The following is a 17,844-nucleotide window of genomic DNA, read 5'->3' as shown; positions in this document are numbered from 1 at the left end:
CCCAGCTCTTACTCTCAGTCTCAAGTGAACTGGAGCTTGAGTCTGTTGCCCCACATGTAGATAAAATGCAGGGTTGGAAGAACATCTGTTAGTCCAAGTGTGTGTGTGTGTGTGTGTGTGTGTGTGTGTGTATAATATACATATTTTAAGATTTTAATTATTTGAGAGAGAGAGCACGAGCGGGGGGAGGGGTAGAGGGAGAGGGAGAAGCGGACTCTCCACTGAGCAGGAAGCCCAACTTGGGGCTCCATCCCAGGACCCCGAGATCATGACCTGAGCCAAAGGCAGACGCTTAACCGACTGAGCCACCCAGACGCCCCTTGACTATATATTTTGAAAGCGCTAGATGGAGCAGGCACTGCCATCTTAATTTTATATTCGTTTTTAAAAATCTTTTTCTTTAAGCCCCATGGCTTCATATTCAAATAGCTGGGGTTGGCATGACGGATAATTACCTTCTGATTGAGTATCTTTCACCTTGTCAGAAATTATTGATCATCATTTTTTAAAATTTGTTTGAGTGTTAAGCATAGCAGTGTTGCCCCTGCAGATCAAACGAAACCACCAGCATATTCCTGAGGGACAGCTAATGCTATCTTCACCAGCAGTTAAACTACAGAAGTCTTGATGGCGAGTAGTAACGTGGAACTATAGCATATTATCATTATGCTGAAATGCCCACAATTCAGGTGTTTATAACGTATCTCGGGACCAAAACAAAATAGAAATTCCAGAAGTTACAAATAATTTGGGATCATGCTTTACTCTTCAACATTTTTAGTATTTCGTATTTAGACCACAGAAAAGTCCTCCCCTCCAAAGCATTTTACTATATAGTGAAAACCAGTTCTTTCATAATGAATATAAATGTAACACAAACATACATAGTACTTATAAAATCTTTTCCTGACTACTTTGATGTACAAGATTTCATTTGGTGCTTATGTGTTGGCTAGTAAAATGAGTAACACCGGTCTTAAATGTAATTATAAACAATTTGGCAACAATTCCATAAGATAATTAAACTGGTTTTTCCCAGATGTTAAACTAGCCGATGAAGCATGAAATGAGTTTTTAAGCCAAGAGCTTCTCATCCGTGCTCCTCCTGGCCACCTCCACCCACGCCTCCAGGAAGATCACAGAAGGTAAGCCCCTGGACTGAAACAGGGGATCAAGAACTGCTAATTTCCTCCCACCCCCACTCCAACTTAATATGAGAATTAACGCTAAACAAATCCAGATACTCTGAATGGGATAATGCAAGAGGATGAAATCGAGCAAAAAATAGGGTCTAACACAGGATCTTCAAACAAGTAGGTTCTTAACAAATGTTTGTCGAATGAGTGAGTACCTGGATGAATTATTAATGACTAAATTACGCCCTGCATTACATCATGGAAAAATGAAATGTCCAGTAATATTTACAGCATTTCATAATATATTCTTTCATGCACTCCCTGTAGCAACCCCATGAGTTAGCATGAGAAATATTACTGTTCCATTTTATAGATGAGGAAATGAAGCTAGACACATCACAAAGGTAGTAAAGACAGAGAAAAGAATAACACCCAGTTCTCCTTCTCTTTTACATTAATACTTTTTCTAATACACAAATTCCTTCTTTTTTTTTTTAAGTAATCTCTGCACCCAACGTGGGGCTCGAACTCATGATCCCAAGATCAAGACTCGTATGCTTTACTGACTGAGCCAGTCAAGTGTCCCTGCTTTCTCTTTCTCTTTTCTTTCTTAAGGTTTAGTTATTATTTTAGAGAGAGAGAGACAGAGAGAGCAAGTGGAGGGGGCAGAGAGGAAAGGGAGAGAGAATCTTAAGCAGACTCCCTGCTGAGCACAGAACCCTACCCAGGGCTCCATCTCACGACCCTGAGATCATGACCTGAGCTGAAACCAAGAGTTAGACGTTCAACTGACTGAGCCACCCAGGCGCCCCAGCGCCCTACCACCCCTGCTTCTTTCTCCCCCCACCCCGACTTCTTTCTAATTAGACTTTAGAATACCAGGTTTCTTTTTTTTTTTTTTTTATGATTTTTTATTATGTTAGTCACCATACAGTACATCCCCGTAGAATACCAGGTTTCTGAGGTACAGATAATTACCTTTGGGCTCATATGGATCATGCTTTCTCTCTAAAACCCTTAGGAACTCCATCCCTTAGCACATGGCATTTGAACTGTTTAACTGCCTCTCACTAGACAGTGAACGCTCCAAGGACAGGGGCACCATCTGTCCTGTTTGCTGTTGCACCCCATAACCCAGCACAGTGCCTAGCACTCAGGAAATATTACTGACATCTTTCCCCTCTGAAATGCAAGAATTCCTGCGGATGAGATTCTCAAAGGGGTGTGCCAGGGTTCCTATAATGCCCTGAGATGCCACGTTAGCGTGATCTCTCTCCTCAGAGATTTTAGGGTGGGAAGGTGGTGGTTTGCAGAGGTGAGGCGGGGGAGAAGAGGAAGTATCCTATCTTCCTATAAAGCCTCTGAACTTCGGCTAAGTGATTTTACACATCCCTTTTACGTGATAAGAAAGCACCCTGCTCCAGGGGCGCCTGGGTGGCACAGCGGTTAAGCGTCTGCCTTCGGCTCAGGGCGTGATCCCGCCGTTATGGGATCGAACCCCACATCAGGCTCCTCCGCTATGAGCCTGCTTCTTCCTCTCCCACTCCCCCTGCTTGTGTTCCCTCTCTCGCTGGCTGTCTCTCTCTCTGTCGAATAAATAAATAAAATTAAATTTAAAAATCTTTAAAAAAAGAAAGCACCCTGCTCTGGAGTACGAAGGAGTATTTCATTCAATTCTTCTCACCGACATTAAGGTATGGTGTATGAAATTACATAATTTGAAACAATTCAACTGTGATTCTTTCTCTCCCTCCCACATCTTCTGGCTCCCCTTTTGTTTAATGACTTTCTTTAGTAGCTGACAAAACCAGCTCATGGCTTCTAGTCAGCAAACTCTAACCGTGCAGGGAAAAATAATCCCCGTGTTTCATCAACAGATGCTCTAAGCTACCTCCCTAAACTCATTCGGGATTGTTTTCCAGCCCAGTATCAGAGTTAACACAGTAACTCATTCACAGTGGGCATATAATTAAGTTTTCAGGCGTGGGAGGTAGCAAATATCTCAACTTTGGAAAACCACAGTAGTTAAAAAGACATGTAAGGTGAAGAGGAATCGTTGCGCAGTGAGAAAGGCAGGGGCATCAGCGGCCCGGACGGCTGGGGTCCTGCCCTGGCTCTCGGAGCCCCGGTTCCTTCAGCAGTAGGGGTAATTATATGTCCTGGTAACTGGGCTCTTGAGGGGCGGGAGCTGCGGGCGGAGCTCTGATTTGTGGCCTGCGCCCACTTCCGCAGTGTAAATGCTCCGCTCACGGCGGATTTCCAGCTTACTAACGAGAAGTCACCAAACACAGAGTTAGGAGGCGGCGTGCACGCGGGCACGTGCGATGTTGTGGCAGGCATACTGCGCTGTGGGGGCACTGGGAACCGGAAGTGTGTTACCCCTACCAGGGATTTTAAGTCCGATGCCATAGAGAAATGGACTTCGCAAAGCCTGGCTCAGAGAATGCTTAGTCCTTCCTTCTGCTTCCGTTCCCCGTCCTTTCCTCTCGGAACCACGTTGAAGCTCATGATTTAAAGTCAGTTCTCTATACTTTTCACTCCCAAACGGATCTCCAGCCCGGACTTCTTTGCTGAGCTCCAGACCTACACTCTACAAACTCCCCATGGTACACTTCAGCCTGGTTGATTAAAACGGAAATACACCCCCTTTCCCCTGACTGTCCTTACCTGGGTTGATAAGGACAACAGTAACAGCAGCCAACATAATTATTGAGTCCTTACTATGAGCCTGTACTGTTTGAATACATTTTACATATACTATTTTAATCCTCACCAGATCAAGTACGCGTTAATACCATCCCCATTTTACGGATAAAGGAACCGAGGCACAGAAGGTTAAATGATTTCCCCTAAATCATATAGTTAATAAATACCAGACTGGGATTTAAATGAGGCAGTCAGTCTTTTCAGTTCTTGACTGCTCTCCACCACGCAGGTTACCTATTACTTCTATACTACAACTAGGAATAAAATGTTAATTAGTATAAGCTACTTTGCCTCCCTAAAGCGGACCACACATCACTCAGTACCAGGCATTATTCTAAGCTCTTTAGTACATTAATTCACTTAATCATCGCAATCCCCTGGGAGGCAGGTTTTTCTTCTCCTACCCATTTTATGGAGGAAACTGAGGCACTGAGAGAGGAAGTAACTTAGCCAGGATGGCATAGAGGAGAAAGTGGCAGTGCTGGGACCCGGACCCAGGGCAGCCCAGCCTCAAGAGTGCACAGCCTTAACCGCCACTCACTCCACCGGCTCCCATCCCTCCAGCATCCAACATGCAAGCCAGCAAGCAAGAATTCATTTTGGTCATGGAACGAAGCCCTCTCCTTCCTGAGCATTTATACATCTGCCATTTCCTCTCCACTGAATCGCAAACTCTTAATCCTGGGCCTCGTATTAGCTCATGAGGACTACTGCAGGAGGGGGCAGCTCCCTGCTTCCTGGGACAGACTTTAGAGTAGATCCCCAGAATGCCTCCAGACTCTGGAAATAAATAGCTTAGTAAGCCCCCACACGGCATCACACAGCTCTGGGCCTCCCCATCACCCACACCGCTATGTGTCTCAAACCTCAGGGTGCATAAGCATTACCGTGGCTTACAGAACGCACATCCCTGGCCCTCCGCAGAGACTGAGACACACAGAGAACAAAGGGCAAGCTCCTCATCAAGGAAAATGACCTTTTCTCTGCTTCTGTTTCATTTGCAGCTCCAGGACGATGACATCATTTTTGGTTCCTTGAACTACTCAGTTTCTCACCTTCATGCCTTCGTACCTGCTCTCCCTTCACCTAAAACCCCCTTTCTTCCCTTCCACCTGACACTCTCTTTCAAAGCCATCTTAGGCTTAGAGGCTGTCTCTGGGAACCTTCCGGGACTCCCCGCCACCCCAACCTCTGTGTCTTGATTCAAACTGAAGGTACATTTCGGACACGTCTGTCTCCTTTGGACGGTCGCCCCCTCTAAGTCAGAGTCAGAATCTCACCCCTCTTTTATACCATGACCTAGCCAAGTATCTGGCACCTGGCACGTGCTCAACAGCAGAGTTCCATCTAACGTGGGCACTGGATAATTGGTGAGGAAGGTGAAGATGGGGAGTCAAATTTAGCCCTGAAAATCCCTTACGTCACCCAGAAAGTGATGATTCACTCTCATGAATACACAGAATCAACACGTTATTTATGGTTGTTGAATGAACGCTGATACGTGTATTATGAAAACTGTGTATCTTTAAGCACAAATTCAGTGCCTCGAGAAGCTCCGTATGTGTGAGACCAGTTGAGGGAACAGCAGAATTGTGGTTACCCTGCCAGGTGAGTAGCTGAATTTCAATGAATTTTGGATTATAGGCAGCAGGCTTCAACACATGCACAAAGGGACTGCTCAAATTGTGCATTTTTTAAAATAACATTTTAAAGATGTATTTTATTTAATTTTTTCAAAGATGTATTTATTTTAGAGAGGGAGAAAGACAGTGAATGTGAGTGGGGGGGAAGGGGAGAAGGAGAGAGGCAGACTCCCAGCTGAGTGGGGAGCCCAAACCAGGGCTCCATCCCTTGACCCTGAGATCTTGACCTGAGCCCAAGTCTAGAGTCACATGCTTACCTGACTGAGCTGCCCAGGCGCCCCAAACTGCATGTTCTATTATTAGGCACCTAAAAGCCGAATCGTACAGAGAAACTTAAAGTTCTAAAACAAAGGTATAGGGACGCCTGGCTGGCTCAGTTGGTTAAGTGTCTGCCTTTGGCTCAGGTCACAATTCCCACGTCAGGTTCCTTGCTCAGCGGGGAGTCTGTTTCTCCCTCTGCCTGTCGCTCCCCCTGCTTGTGCTCTCTCTCTCTCTCTGTTAAATAAATGAATAAAATCTTAAAAAAAATTAAAAATAAAGCAAAGTTATAACTGTAAAAAAAGAGTTGAGCTCTTCTCATTATTAATATAAACTCTACCTGAGCCAACAGTATAGACGTTGAGAGGACAAGTTATTTGAAGGCCAGCTCGGTTTGCCTGACATTGCCTAGCACAGTTCCAGGCAAGGGAATACACGTGAATGCTGGCCTTGAGCTTAGTGCCTTGTTGTCTGGCCTGCATGTCCCTGGACCTCAACGCCGGGGCCTGACAGTGGTGAGAGGGAGGTTAAATCATGCAGTAGGTCAAAACCGGATCCTATTCAAATGAACTAAGTACTTAGGCCAAGTATTCTTTGGGGTACTGTTGGGGACTATAAATGATTAAGGACATCCTCTTTGACCTCGAGCAATTTGTAATCTTATTGGGAAATAAGGCCCGTGCATAAACAGTAATGATCACAGTAGACTCCAAAGGAGAGGGTGGAACTTGGGGGAAAGATAAAATTTCAGAAAGAATTCAGAGATCACAGGCCCGGTGTGGAACCCAAAGGGCATTCAGGGAGCAGTGGGCTCTGACACTGATTTGTCCAGGCTCCTCTCCAGCCACTGTCTCCCCCACTTTCTATCCCTCTGACCTTTGCTCCCCTGCATCTTCTCACAGGATGCGTTGCTCATGTTCACTCCTCTTCAGACCCGGCCTTTCTTCCTTGCATCAGTCCTTCGACCTGGAATGCTGCTTACACCTGGCAACCTGGGTAAGTCCTCCTCTCTGTTCGTGTCCTGCTTTAAATTCTTTCTCATTTCTCTAGCTTCCCATCCCCTAACCCAAAGACTTAAACATAGAGGCCACTTTTAGGCAAACAGGCTTGAGCGATGGACGGCAGAAAGGGCCACAGTGAGCACCTGGCTGAATACAGACAAGCCCCTCAGATGACCCACCTCAGAACAGCCATAGGCCCTAACTGACCAATGGGCTACCTGCAACTGGACACAGTTCCCCAAAAAGGGAAGAGTTCAGCATCTCTATACCTCTTCAGCTTTCCTCTCTAAAAACACCCCCCACCCACTGCCTCAGTCTCTCCTCTGCTGTTGCGCCCCCTACTCCCTTGCGCGATATTCGGGGGAAACTTCCTCTCCTCGGCTCTGCCTCAGGTGAATTCCTCCACCTGGCGTGCATTTGATGGAGAGACACCACCTTCAGGCACCCGTTAGAGTCAGCTGGCCATCCATCCAGCACCCAGACGGCAAGCTCCTTGAGGGAGGCGATCTCATGTCTTCCATCTCTACATTCCCATCACCTGGCATAGTGCCTAGCAGGCACTGGGTGCTCTGCAAACAATTTTTGAGCCAAATTATCACATTGAGAGTGGTGTTTTTTGGCTACCTCTGGGTTATAACATTAAGTTAAGGAGAAATAGGCCTGTAAGATCTGCCTTCCTTTCTGCCCCTATGTATCTGAGATGCTTAACATCTGTTATGGGCTGAACCCCCCAAATTCATATGTGGAAGTCCCAACCTCCAGCGCCTCAGAATTAACTGCATTTGGAGAGACGGTCTTCAAAGAAGTGATTAAGTTAAAGTAAGGCCATTAGGATGAGACCCTAATCTCTTCTTACGAGAAAAACACACACGTACACACTGTGTACGTACACACAGAGGACAGCCATAAAAGGACAAAGCAGCAAGAAGACCACCATCTAAAGACCGGGAGAGAGGCCTCAGAGGAAACCAACTCCGACACCACCTTGATCTAGGACTTTCAGCCTCCAGAATTGCGAGAAAAGAACTTTCCTTCGCTTATCCACCCAGGCTATGGTATTTTGTTACGGCAGCCCTGGCAAATGAAGACAGCATCTTTACTTCACGAATAAACTCAGACACACTGTCATATGCCAGGCACTCTTCTAAGCTCTTTACAGATGTCTAAACATTTAAACACCTTTCCACCAGTGCTAGTGAATCACCAGTGAATTCTCAATGGGGAGGAGGGAAGAAGAGTACACCCCCTTCTCTGGTGGGAGCTGGGGATTCAAAATCAATACTGGGGGGGACACCCTAAGAAGTAAGTTAGGTGAGAATCACAGGTGGTGATGATGGAGATTAAAATTAATAACAATGGGAAAATAACTACCAGTAGCTACCAGTAACTGAGCACTGGGTTCAGAAGAGGTAAGCGAGCTGCCCAGCTGTTAAGGAGAATTAGAATTCAGACCCAGCTCTTTGCCTTTCTCCACTTGGCACACTGCCTGGAGCAGGAGCAAACTGGGATCACTTGGCTGGGGCAGGAGGTGGGGGGAGGAGGTGGGGGCAAGAGGTAGGGGGAAAGGGTTGAGCAGGAGACCGACTGAGCCTGTTCTCAATGCAGGAGATCAGTGGGGAGCAGGAAGGTAAAACATTTTTTAGAAGAAAAGGTAGTAGGGAAAATCTAAGGACCTTCAATGCATGTGCAAAACCAACAGGTCTCGTTTTTTTAGCTCCTCCAACACACCAGACATTAAGCTTGAAACTCACAACAGCTCTGAGAAGCAGATATTTTTGTATTCTCATCTTAGGGACATGGAAACTGGAGCTCAAAGAAGCCGAGAGACCTGCCTGAAGTTCAAGTTAAGTGGCAGAACCAGAGCGGCAGACCTGGGAGGCTCCCACTCCTGCGCTCGGCAGGCCGATCTACAACTTCGGCACGCACGCGGCACGTAGGCGGCACATATGGCCCGCGAATGCAGGAGGACCTCCGTGCTGTGAACGGACAAGTTACGTATCCTACCATGGCCTTTACAAGATGCAGCCTACAGTACTAACACAGAGCAGCTGCTGCCCAAGAAGGTTCCAAGGAGCCTTAGTTTCCCAAGATGTGCCACTGAAAAAGTTCTCTGCTCAGAAAAGCTTTGTGTAAATGCTGCCTGTTATCCCTCTCCTGACTTGGAGACTTACAGTGCACACTGGCAGATTCTAAAGGTTCTGGGGTTTAAAAAAAAAAAAAAAAAAAAAAAGTCTGTTTCCTTCACTGAGGCTAAGGTCTCCCCAATCTATTTGAACCCCAGACTCCGCGCCGCGCCCTTTCAGAGATGCTGCAACCAAGACTTAAGAGGCAGAAAGATAAGCAGGATAAAGCTACTTTGGGCAACATTAAAATGCAGGCTTTTTTCTTAAGAGTGACAAAGGCCATTGATATTTATATTTAGTTTGCATTCTACCGAGAGAATTAACAGTTAAAAAAAAATCGGAGGCAATACAGCAGACAAGGGAATTTGAGATTTGCATTCGCAAATCTATTGGCTCATCATCTTGTTTCCGCCCCGACCCCATTCCATTCTCCAGCTATCCACCCACCGTCCCCTCTCTGGGGCTGTTCTCCAGCTACACACACCTGGAAGTGACCACGACTTGCGCTGCTCCGTGTCCCCCACCCCCAGCCCTTACAGTGCAGAAGCAGTGATAGGGAGGCACGAGACCCTCTGCCCACAGTGCTGCAGGAGTCGGGAGATTTCAGAGAAACAATGGAGTGATCGGATATAACGATAGCTCTGCCTTTAGCTACTCTTAAAAGACATTCCTATGGCAGGAGGGGGCGGGGGCGGGGGGGCAGCGGTGAGATGGCCAACAGGTCCCTTAAACTTTCCGCATTGTGAGGGCTGTGATTTTTCCTATTTCTCTTTTTGCTTATTTTCGGTTTCTAATTTTCTACAATGAATATGCAGCACTTGTGTTACAAAGGAAGAGGGGAGAGAGGAGAGCGGGAGGAGAAAGGGGGAGGGGAAGGAGGAGAAAGAAGGGGAAGGAGGGGGTAGGCATGGGGGAGAGGAGGAGGAGGTCAGAGGGGGAAATTGGAGACCTGGGGAGGGGAAGGGGGCGGGGATGGGGAAGACTTGGGGGGAAGGAGGAGTACAGATGGGAGAGAGGCTAACGGGCGGGGGAAGGGAGGGAGGAGAAGGAGGAAGAAGGGTTAGGAGGGAGAGAAGAGGGAGGAAACGGGGAAAATAAATCCTAAAAGCTCTGGAAGAGACTGCATAAACTCACCTAATAAAATACACCAGTGTCTCCCAACACCTTCAGGTACAAGTCCCGACCCGCGAGCTTCCCATTTGCAACAACCCTTTGCCCGCCGCCCCTCAACCAAAGCAAAGCTCAGACATCGGGCGCGGCGGCGCTTTCTCCTTACCCACGCGGAAGATCAAATCGTCTTCGATGGGATTCTCTTTTCGTTTGCCGGTGCTGTACATGCTGGCGGGTCGCTTCACGGCTTTCTGCTTTACATGGCCGCTTCCCGGGGATTTCACGCGCCTCTTCACGCCCTCGGTGGTGGGAGACACGTCGGCCGACCGGATCACTTTCAGCTTGAACGGGCTGCCTCGGATGTGCTGGTCGTAGAGTCGCAGAGAGAGGGTAAAGTCCCCTTCCTTCTGGACAGTGTACAAAAACTCATAGGTGCCGTTTTTGTTGTCGAGGATTTCTCCGTCCGCCACGCTGCCGTCGGGCGTGCTCAGCTCGGCGGTGATGTAGGCGTTGCCCGTCTTGCACAGCTCGCCGTCTTTGTCCTTGGTCGTTATGGTAACGGACATGGGCTGCCCGATGATGGTCTGCCGCAGCCCCTCGCCCGTGGCCACCGTCTCGGAGGCGACGGCGTTGGTGGTTAAAATCGTCCCGAGGTTGTGGATGGACTTCTTGAGCCCTTCGGTCTCCACGATAAAATCCAGCTGATCGTTTTCACGCGGGTGCAGCGGGAAATCCTGGTCGGCCAGTTCGTTCAGCTTCTCGCTCATCTGCTTCTTCACGAGCAGCACCTCCGTCTCCGTGCCATGGTTGAGGGCCTGCGCCGTGAAGTTGCTGCAGCTCTTTATACTCTCCTGCCCCTCGAGGAGAGTATCCAGCTGCGACTGAAGGACCTGCGGGGGGTGGGGGGGGCGGGGAGAACGAGGTCGGTGAGCGCTTGCAGCCTTGCAGGAGCTCAGCGCGCTGGAAGTTGCGCGCCGGCGCGCGGGGGCACGGCCCTTGACCGGCCACCACCGGGTCCTGCCCCTGCCCACGCCCGTGGCTCTCCGCAGGTGGTATTTAATTCGGCCCAGCGAACCCCCTTCTAAGGCATGATTCTGAACTGCGTTCCCAGTACCTCCTCTTTCCCTTCCGCCTCGCCCAGACTCTCCCACACACATATTTCTTGGGTCATGTGTTTTTGATGGGGCTTAGCAGAAACGTCACCACCATGAGCCTGGAAAACAAATTGTTATGCCCGGCATCTGAAATATTCATTATTCAGTATCTCTCCATAACGTCCCCAACTCCCCTGTTGCCACCTAAAGGAACAGAAACCAGACAAATGAAAAGTCCACACCCGAAGAGCAGAAGCTTTTGATCCCTGGTTTTGTGATCAGACATGTTAAAGGCCGCAGTCAGGGTTCACTTTGAAGTTGACTAACAGGTTGGTGTGGATGAGAGCGCAATTAAGAGACTATTAGACATTATAACTAAAGAAGAAAAATAATCCTGCTTAATCCAAAGTCCTGAAAACATTACTTTATATTCAATCTTGTCTTGTGTGAAATTATGAATTGGTTCTTATGGTTACAGAATCATAGAACTTTGCTGAAAAGAGGAAGGAAAAAAAATAGCTGGATGTGCCACTAAATGAAAACTACTTGTTGGGGTGCCTGGGTGGCTCAGTCGGCTAAGCATCTGCCTTCAGCTCAGGTCATGATCCAGGGGTCTTGGGATCAAGTTGGCATCAGGCTCCCTGCTCAGTGGGGACCCTGCTTCTCCCTCTCCCTCTGCCACTCCCACCCCCCCTCTGCTGTTTCTCTCTCTCTCAAATAAATAAATACATCTTAAAAAAAACTGTTTACTATGCAACAATGACACTTCAGGACCCATCTGAGTCCCCTTTGCTGGTATCGGAACACAGTAAGCTAGGGCAGTGAAGTGCCAGGATACTGTGTCTCTTACAGGGTGTCTGTAGGAATGGCTGGAATCTTACTTTATGTTTGAGGCCATAGTTGACTTCCAGTTCCATAAGCAGCACACTTTTGCGCACGTTCAGAGTCTTCTGGAGCTCGTCAAAGGTAGAATGGATGTCATCCACAATGCTGGCCTTTTGGTTGGTTAACTGGTGAATGATTTCTGAGATGAACTGAAGGGCAGAATCTATTTCTGGGAGCCTGGAGGACAGTTGTTAAAGATCATTATTTAACATCAACCCAGAAATAGTGAACCATCTATCTAAACACTATGTTTTGTCAAAAAACATTTTTTTTGCCTTTCATCATCTTCAAAAAGTAATAACTGAAGAACAGAATGAATAAGACACGACATAATTACTGCCTTTGAGAGAAGAGACTTTGAGGGTCCACGTCTGCTTCATCTAATCAATCATCTAATTTTAATAATTGATAGCCCAAAGCCTTGAGGCTCTCTGAACACCATGGCTTCTCCTCACTCTGAAGCAAGCTTTCTCAGACTTGACACTATAATATTGTAGGCCCCATGCGTCTTTGCTGCAGGCGACTATCCCGGATGTCTTCTGCCAGATGCCAACAGCACCCCCACACACAATTGCGACACCAGACTGTCTCCAGGCATTGCCAAATGTCTCCCAGGAATATAACTGCCCACAATTGAGAACCACTGTCCTAAATATACAGCTGTATCTTTTCGCCTAATCATATGAAAAACTTATCCAGACTCTGAGTTTCCTGGAAACGTTTTGCAAGTTTCCAAGTTCCTTTAATTATTATGGAATAACCACACTTTTCTCACTACAACTACTGGTGACGATTTATTTTCAGCTGGTTGTCTATTTCCTCTCTTTGGTCTTTCTCATGGATCACACAGCTACTCTGTCCCCTCATTTCCATGCCAAAGAGAAAGCCTGGAAGCAGGAAAACAGAAGGAAAATTGAGCAATCACTGGTCAGTACCACTTTGCTGGGCTCAGAGACAAGCCAGTGACAGTCAACACCATGGTCCTGTATATGTCAAGAAGAGCAGCAAAGAAAAACTCCTCAGAGAGCCTGACTTCAGGCATGAATTTCAGAGATCTCCTGAGAGCATTTCCCTCGAATGTATTTTATTCATTTAATCATTCAAAGGTACTAAAATAAAAATGCCACCACTCACGACATAAGGAGGCTGGAATTTTACCAAGGGGCAAGGGATGACCCTTATCGCTCACTAGTTTCTGACTACAACACCATCAAAGGAGAATTTATTTAGGTAGCATGAACCTATTATCCCCCTGAGGCAAGAGATCGGGAGGCCAAGCCTCACGCACAGCCAGTCGGGAGTCTGGGGGAGGCGTGCGCACCTTTTGTTGACGGCGTCCAGCTGGACCTGGAGAGAGGCCTTGTGTTGCTCCACCACGTCCTTGAGGGGGACCGTGGGGTGTTCCGCATGCTCCCCCTCAGTGCACTCCCGACACATGGCAGTCTCGCAGGACTGGCAGTAAAAGTCCATCACCTGAGGGTAACACAAAAACAATGCCAGGTTCAATGCCACTGACCGAGGGCTTCCGATGCACGAAGCCTTTAGCAGGCATTCTCTCATGGAGTTCTCAGGGCTCTCCCGGGATGTAGGCAGTATGTCCAGTGTCAGAGAAGAAAAGGAAAGGATAAACTGCTGTGCCAGGTCTCAAACAGAGGTGGGTCAGACCCCAAAGCTGCTGCCGTCGTCACAAAACCAGGTTTTCTATGGCTACGGCCCTAGAGCAGAACAGTGTGGGGCCGTGATGCTCAACTTTTTGATCTTAGGACACTTTTCCACTCTCTATAAATTATTGAGGACGCCAAAGTGCTTTTATGTGTGTGACTTGTATCTATAGATATTAATGGGAAAAATTGAAACAGAAAAATTTTAAATATTTATTTATTAAAAGCAATAATAAGCCCATTGAATGTGAACGTGAATAATATAATTCATGAAAGATAACTCTATTTTGCAAAACAAAAAAAAATGTCGTGAGAAGAATGGCATTGTTTTCCATTTCTAAAGTTTTCTTCAGCGTCTGACTTAATAGAAGACAGCTGGATTCTCATATCTGCTTCTGCATTCAGTCTGCTGTGACCACACAGATCATATTGTCTCTGGAAAATTGCACTGTACACTCTTGAGAGAATGAGAGTCAAGAAAGCATATAATGTCTTAGTATTATTACATATAGTTTTGATCTTGTGGACTCCGCTCCCCCCAAAGGGTCTTGGGACCCATGAGGGTTCCTGGACCACACTTTGAGAACTGATACTCTTTCTGTAAGAGATAAGCAGTACTGAGCAATTTGTATTCTGGCTCTACCACTTAGGTAACCTCACCGTGTCTCAAGTTTTCCTTTGTCAAATGGAGACAGTAATAGTAACCTACTTCACAGGGCTGCTATGAGAATTCAGTAGGTTAAGATGCACGAAGAACTCAGATGATGCTTGGTACTGGCAAAAGGGAGCAGCAGCGATGATGATGATGATGATGATGATGATGATGATATCATCTGCTCACATGAAAATAACCACCTTATCCTGATACGATGAACCGTCAGTAACAATATAACATAAAACCTGAAAGTCAGTTTCCCGGTGAAGGTATTCCCTTATTCTCTCAGCTGAAAATAACTTCTTCCAATTTTGAATTCCCAAAGGACTTCTTGGAGGGTTCTTTATCTTGAAGTATAACACACATACAGAAAATGGCATAAGTCTTACTAAAGATTGGTAGATTTTCACAAAGTGAATGCTCCCACCAAAGCACTTTTATTTATACCCCATTTTATGAAATATTTATAAGATTTTAAGTTCCTGAGCACAGAAACTCTCTTACCCAGAGCCTAAGTAATTGCTTGCACAAAGTAAGTATTCAAAAACTGCTCAATGAATGAACCGTATGCTGTCTATAAGAGTCTCATTTTAGAGTCAAAGACACAAATAGATTGAAATTACAAGGATGGAAAATGATATTCCATGCAAATAGCAATCAGAATGAGAGTGGGATGCCTGGGTGGCCAGGTCGGTTAAACGTCTTGATTTCAGCTCAGGTCATGATCTTAGGGTTGTGAGTGGAGCCCCAGGTCGGAGGGCTCTACACTAGGTGTGGAGTCTGCTTAAGATTCTCACTCTTTCCCTCTTCTTCTGCCCCTCCCTGCCCCCACTCTCTCTCCCTCTCTAAACAACAACAACAACAACAACAACAACAACAGAGAAAGAGAGAGAACTGGAGTGGCTATCCTAAAATCAGACAAAATAGACTTTAAGACAAAAATTGTTACAACAGACAAAGAAGGACATTATATAATGATTAGATGATAAATTCATCAAGAAGATAGAATAATTACAAGAAATTTGTACCCAACAACAGAGCCCCAAAATATATGAGGCAAAAACTGACAGAATTGGAGGGAGAAATGAATAGTTCAACAGTAGCTGGAGATTTCAAACCCCACTGTCATTAATGATAGAACACTTAGATGGAAGATCAATAAAGAAATACAGAATTTGAACACTATAAACTAACGAGGCCTAACAGACATATATTCTATAACAGAATATGCATTTTTGTCAAGTACACATGGAAAGTTCTCCAGAATAGACCAATACTGGGTCACAAAAATCTTGATAAATTTAAAAAGATTAAAGTCATACAAGTATCTTCTCTGGCCACAATGGAATTAAATTAGAAATCTATACCAGAAGGGAATCTGGAAAATTAAATAACATACTCTTGAACAATGAGTCAAAGAAGAAATCACAAGGGAAATTAGAATATACTTTGAAATGAGTAAAATGAAAACCCAGTATACCAAAACTTACGAGAGACAGCACTCAGAGCAGAATTTTAGTTATAAATGCCTACTTTAAAAAGAAGAAAGATCTCAAATCAATAGTCTTAAGTTTCAACTTAAAAAACTAGAAAAAGAAGAACAAATTAAAACCAAAGCAAGAAGAAGAAAGAAAATAATAAAGATGAAAATGGAGATAAATAAAATAGAAAATAGAAACACAGTAAAGAGAATCAATGAAACCAAAAGTAGGTTCTTTGTAAAGATCAACAACGTTGAGAAACAGGATACTAGGGACAGTTGTATGCCAATGAATTGAATAACAGAGATAAAATGGACAAATTCTTAGAAACACACAAACTACCAAAACTGACCCAAAGAAGAAACAGAAAACCTGAACAGACCTATAATAGGATATTGAATCAGTATTCAAAAAACTTCCAACAAAGAAAAGTCCAGGACCAGATGTCTTCACTGATGAATTCTACCAAACATTTAAAGAAGAAATAAAACCAAGCCTTTCAAACTCTTCAAAAAATAAAAGAGGAGGGAACATATCCTAACTTATTCTATGAGGCCAGCAACCCCAACACCAAAGCCAAAGACATTGCAAGAAAAGAAGAGTTCATATCCCTTATGAATATAGAGGCAAAAATCCTTAACAAAATGATAATAAGCTGAATCAAGTTGCATACTAAAAGGATTATACAGTATGCGCAAGTGGAGTTTATCCCAGGACTGCAAAGGTGGTTCACATACAAAAATCAGTATATGTAATAAACCACATTAATAGAATAAAGTGGGGGGGGGGAATCCACACGGTCATCTCAATTGATGCAGAAAAAACATTTGACAATATCCAACACCATTTCATGATAAAAACACTTACCAAACTGTAAATAGAAAAATACTTCCTCAACTTGATAAGAGCTTTCTACAAAAATCCTATAGCTAACATCATACCTTATGGAGACCCTTAAGATAAGGAACAAGACGAGGATGTCCACTCTTGCCATTTCTATTCAGCAATGTACTAAAAGTTCTAGCCAGTGTATTTAGGAAAGAGAAAGCAATAAAATGCACACAATTTGGAAAGGAAGAAGTAAGAATTTCTCTATTCAAAGATGATATGATTTTATATAGAGAAAGCCCTAAAGAATACATCCCCCACCCCCAACACACAAAACTATTAGGACTAACACATGAATTCAGCAAAGCTGTAGGATAAAAGATCAGCAAACAAAAATCACTCATATTTCTATACACTAGCAATGAACAATCCGAAAATGAAATCAAGAAAATAATTCCATTTGTACTAGCATCAAAAAGAATAGCAAATACTTCATAATAATTTAACCAAGAAGGTATAAGACTAGTACACTGAAAACTACAAAACATTGCTGAAAGAAATTAAAGAATACCTAAATAATGGAAATTAATGGAAAGATAGTCCATGCTCATGAATTGGAAGATTTAAAATTGTTAAGAGGGCAACGTTCCCAAAATTGATCTATTGATTTAGTGAAATATCTATCAAAATTTAAGCATCCTTTTTCACAGAAGTGAGAAAGCTGTTCCTAAAATTCAGATGGAATTACACGGAACCCTGAATAGCCAAAGCAATCTCGAAAAAAATCCCCCAATTGGAAGATTCAGACTTCCCAGTTTCAAAACTTAGTACCAAGCTAGAGTAATCAAAATATATGTTACTGACATAAGGATAGACATACAGAACAATGGACTAGAATTGTGAATCCAGAAATAAAACCATATGTCTATGGTCAACTGATACGTGACAAGGGTGCCAAGACCACAACTGGAGAAAAAGAATAGTCTTTTCAACAAATGATACCAACACACCTGGATATCCACATATAAAAGAATGAAGTGGAACCCTTACCTTACTCTATATACAAAAATTATCTCAAAATAGATGAATGTCCTAAACATATAAGCTGAAACTATTAAACTCCTAGAAAAAAAATAGCAGTAAATCTTTACAACTTTTGATTTGGCAATGGTTTTCTAGATAGACACCAACAGCACAAGCAGCAACAACAACAAATTGCTAAATTGTACTTCATCAAAATAAAATTTTGTGCATCAAAGGCAC

General features: G+C 44.6%; 1 protein-coding gene across 4 annotated transcripts in view; it reads right to left on the bottom strand.

Moving 5' to 3' along the window:
- TRIM2 (tripartite motif containing 2) overlaps nt 1-17,844 on the bottom strand; it is a 116,295-nt gene that overhangs the window by 25,179 nt on the left and 73,272 nt on the right. For all 4 annotated transcript variants that reach the window (XM_087866526.1, XM_045798789.2, XM_045798791.2 and 1 more), the window contains exons 4-6: nt 13,278-13,429; nt 11,953-12,133; nt 10,144-10,867 (exon numbers count right to left, since the gene is read on the bottom strand). In XM_087866526.1, coding sequence (XP_087722652.1) covers nt 10,144-10,867; nt 11,953-12,133; nt 13,278-13,429 — 1,057 coding nt within the window. The remainder of the gene's footprint in view (nt 1-10,143; nt 10,868-11,952; nt 12,134-13,277; nt 13,430-17,844) is intronic.

The sequence above is a fragment of the Ursus americanus genome, chromosome 13 (genome assembly GCF_024610735.1).
Source record: "Ursus americanus isolate L20-20 chromosome 13, mUrsAme1.1.p, whole genome shotgun sequence".
In the NCBI taxonomy this organism is placed as follows: Eukaryota; Metazoa; Chordata; class Mammalia; order Carnivora; family Ursidae; genus Ursus; species Ursus americanus.
This window is presented reverse-complemented; position numbering and strand designations above follow the sequence as displayed.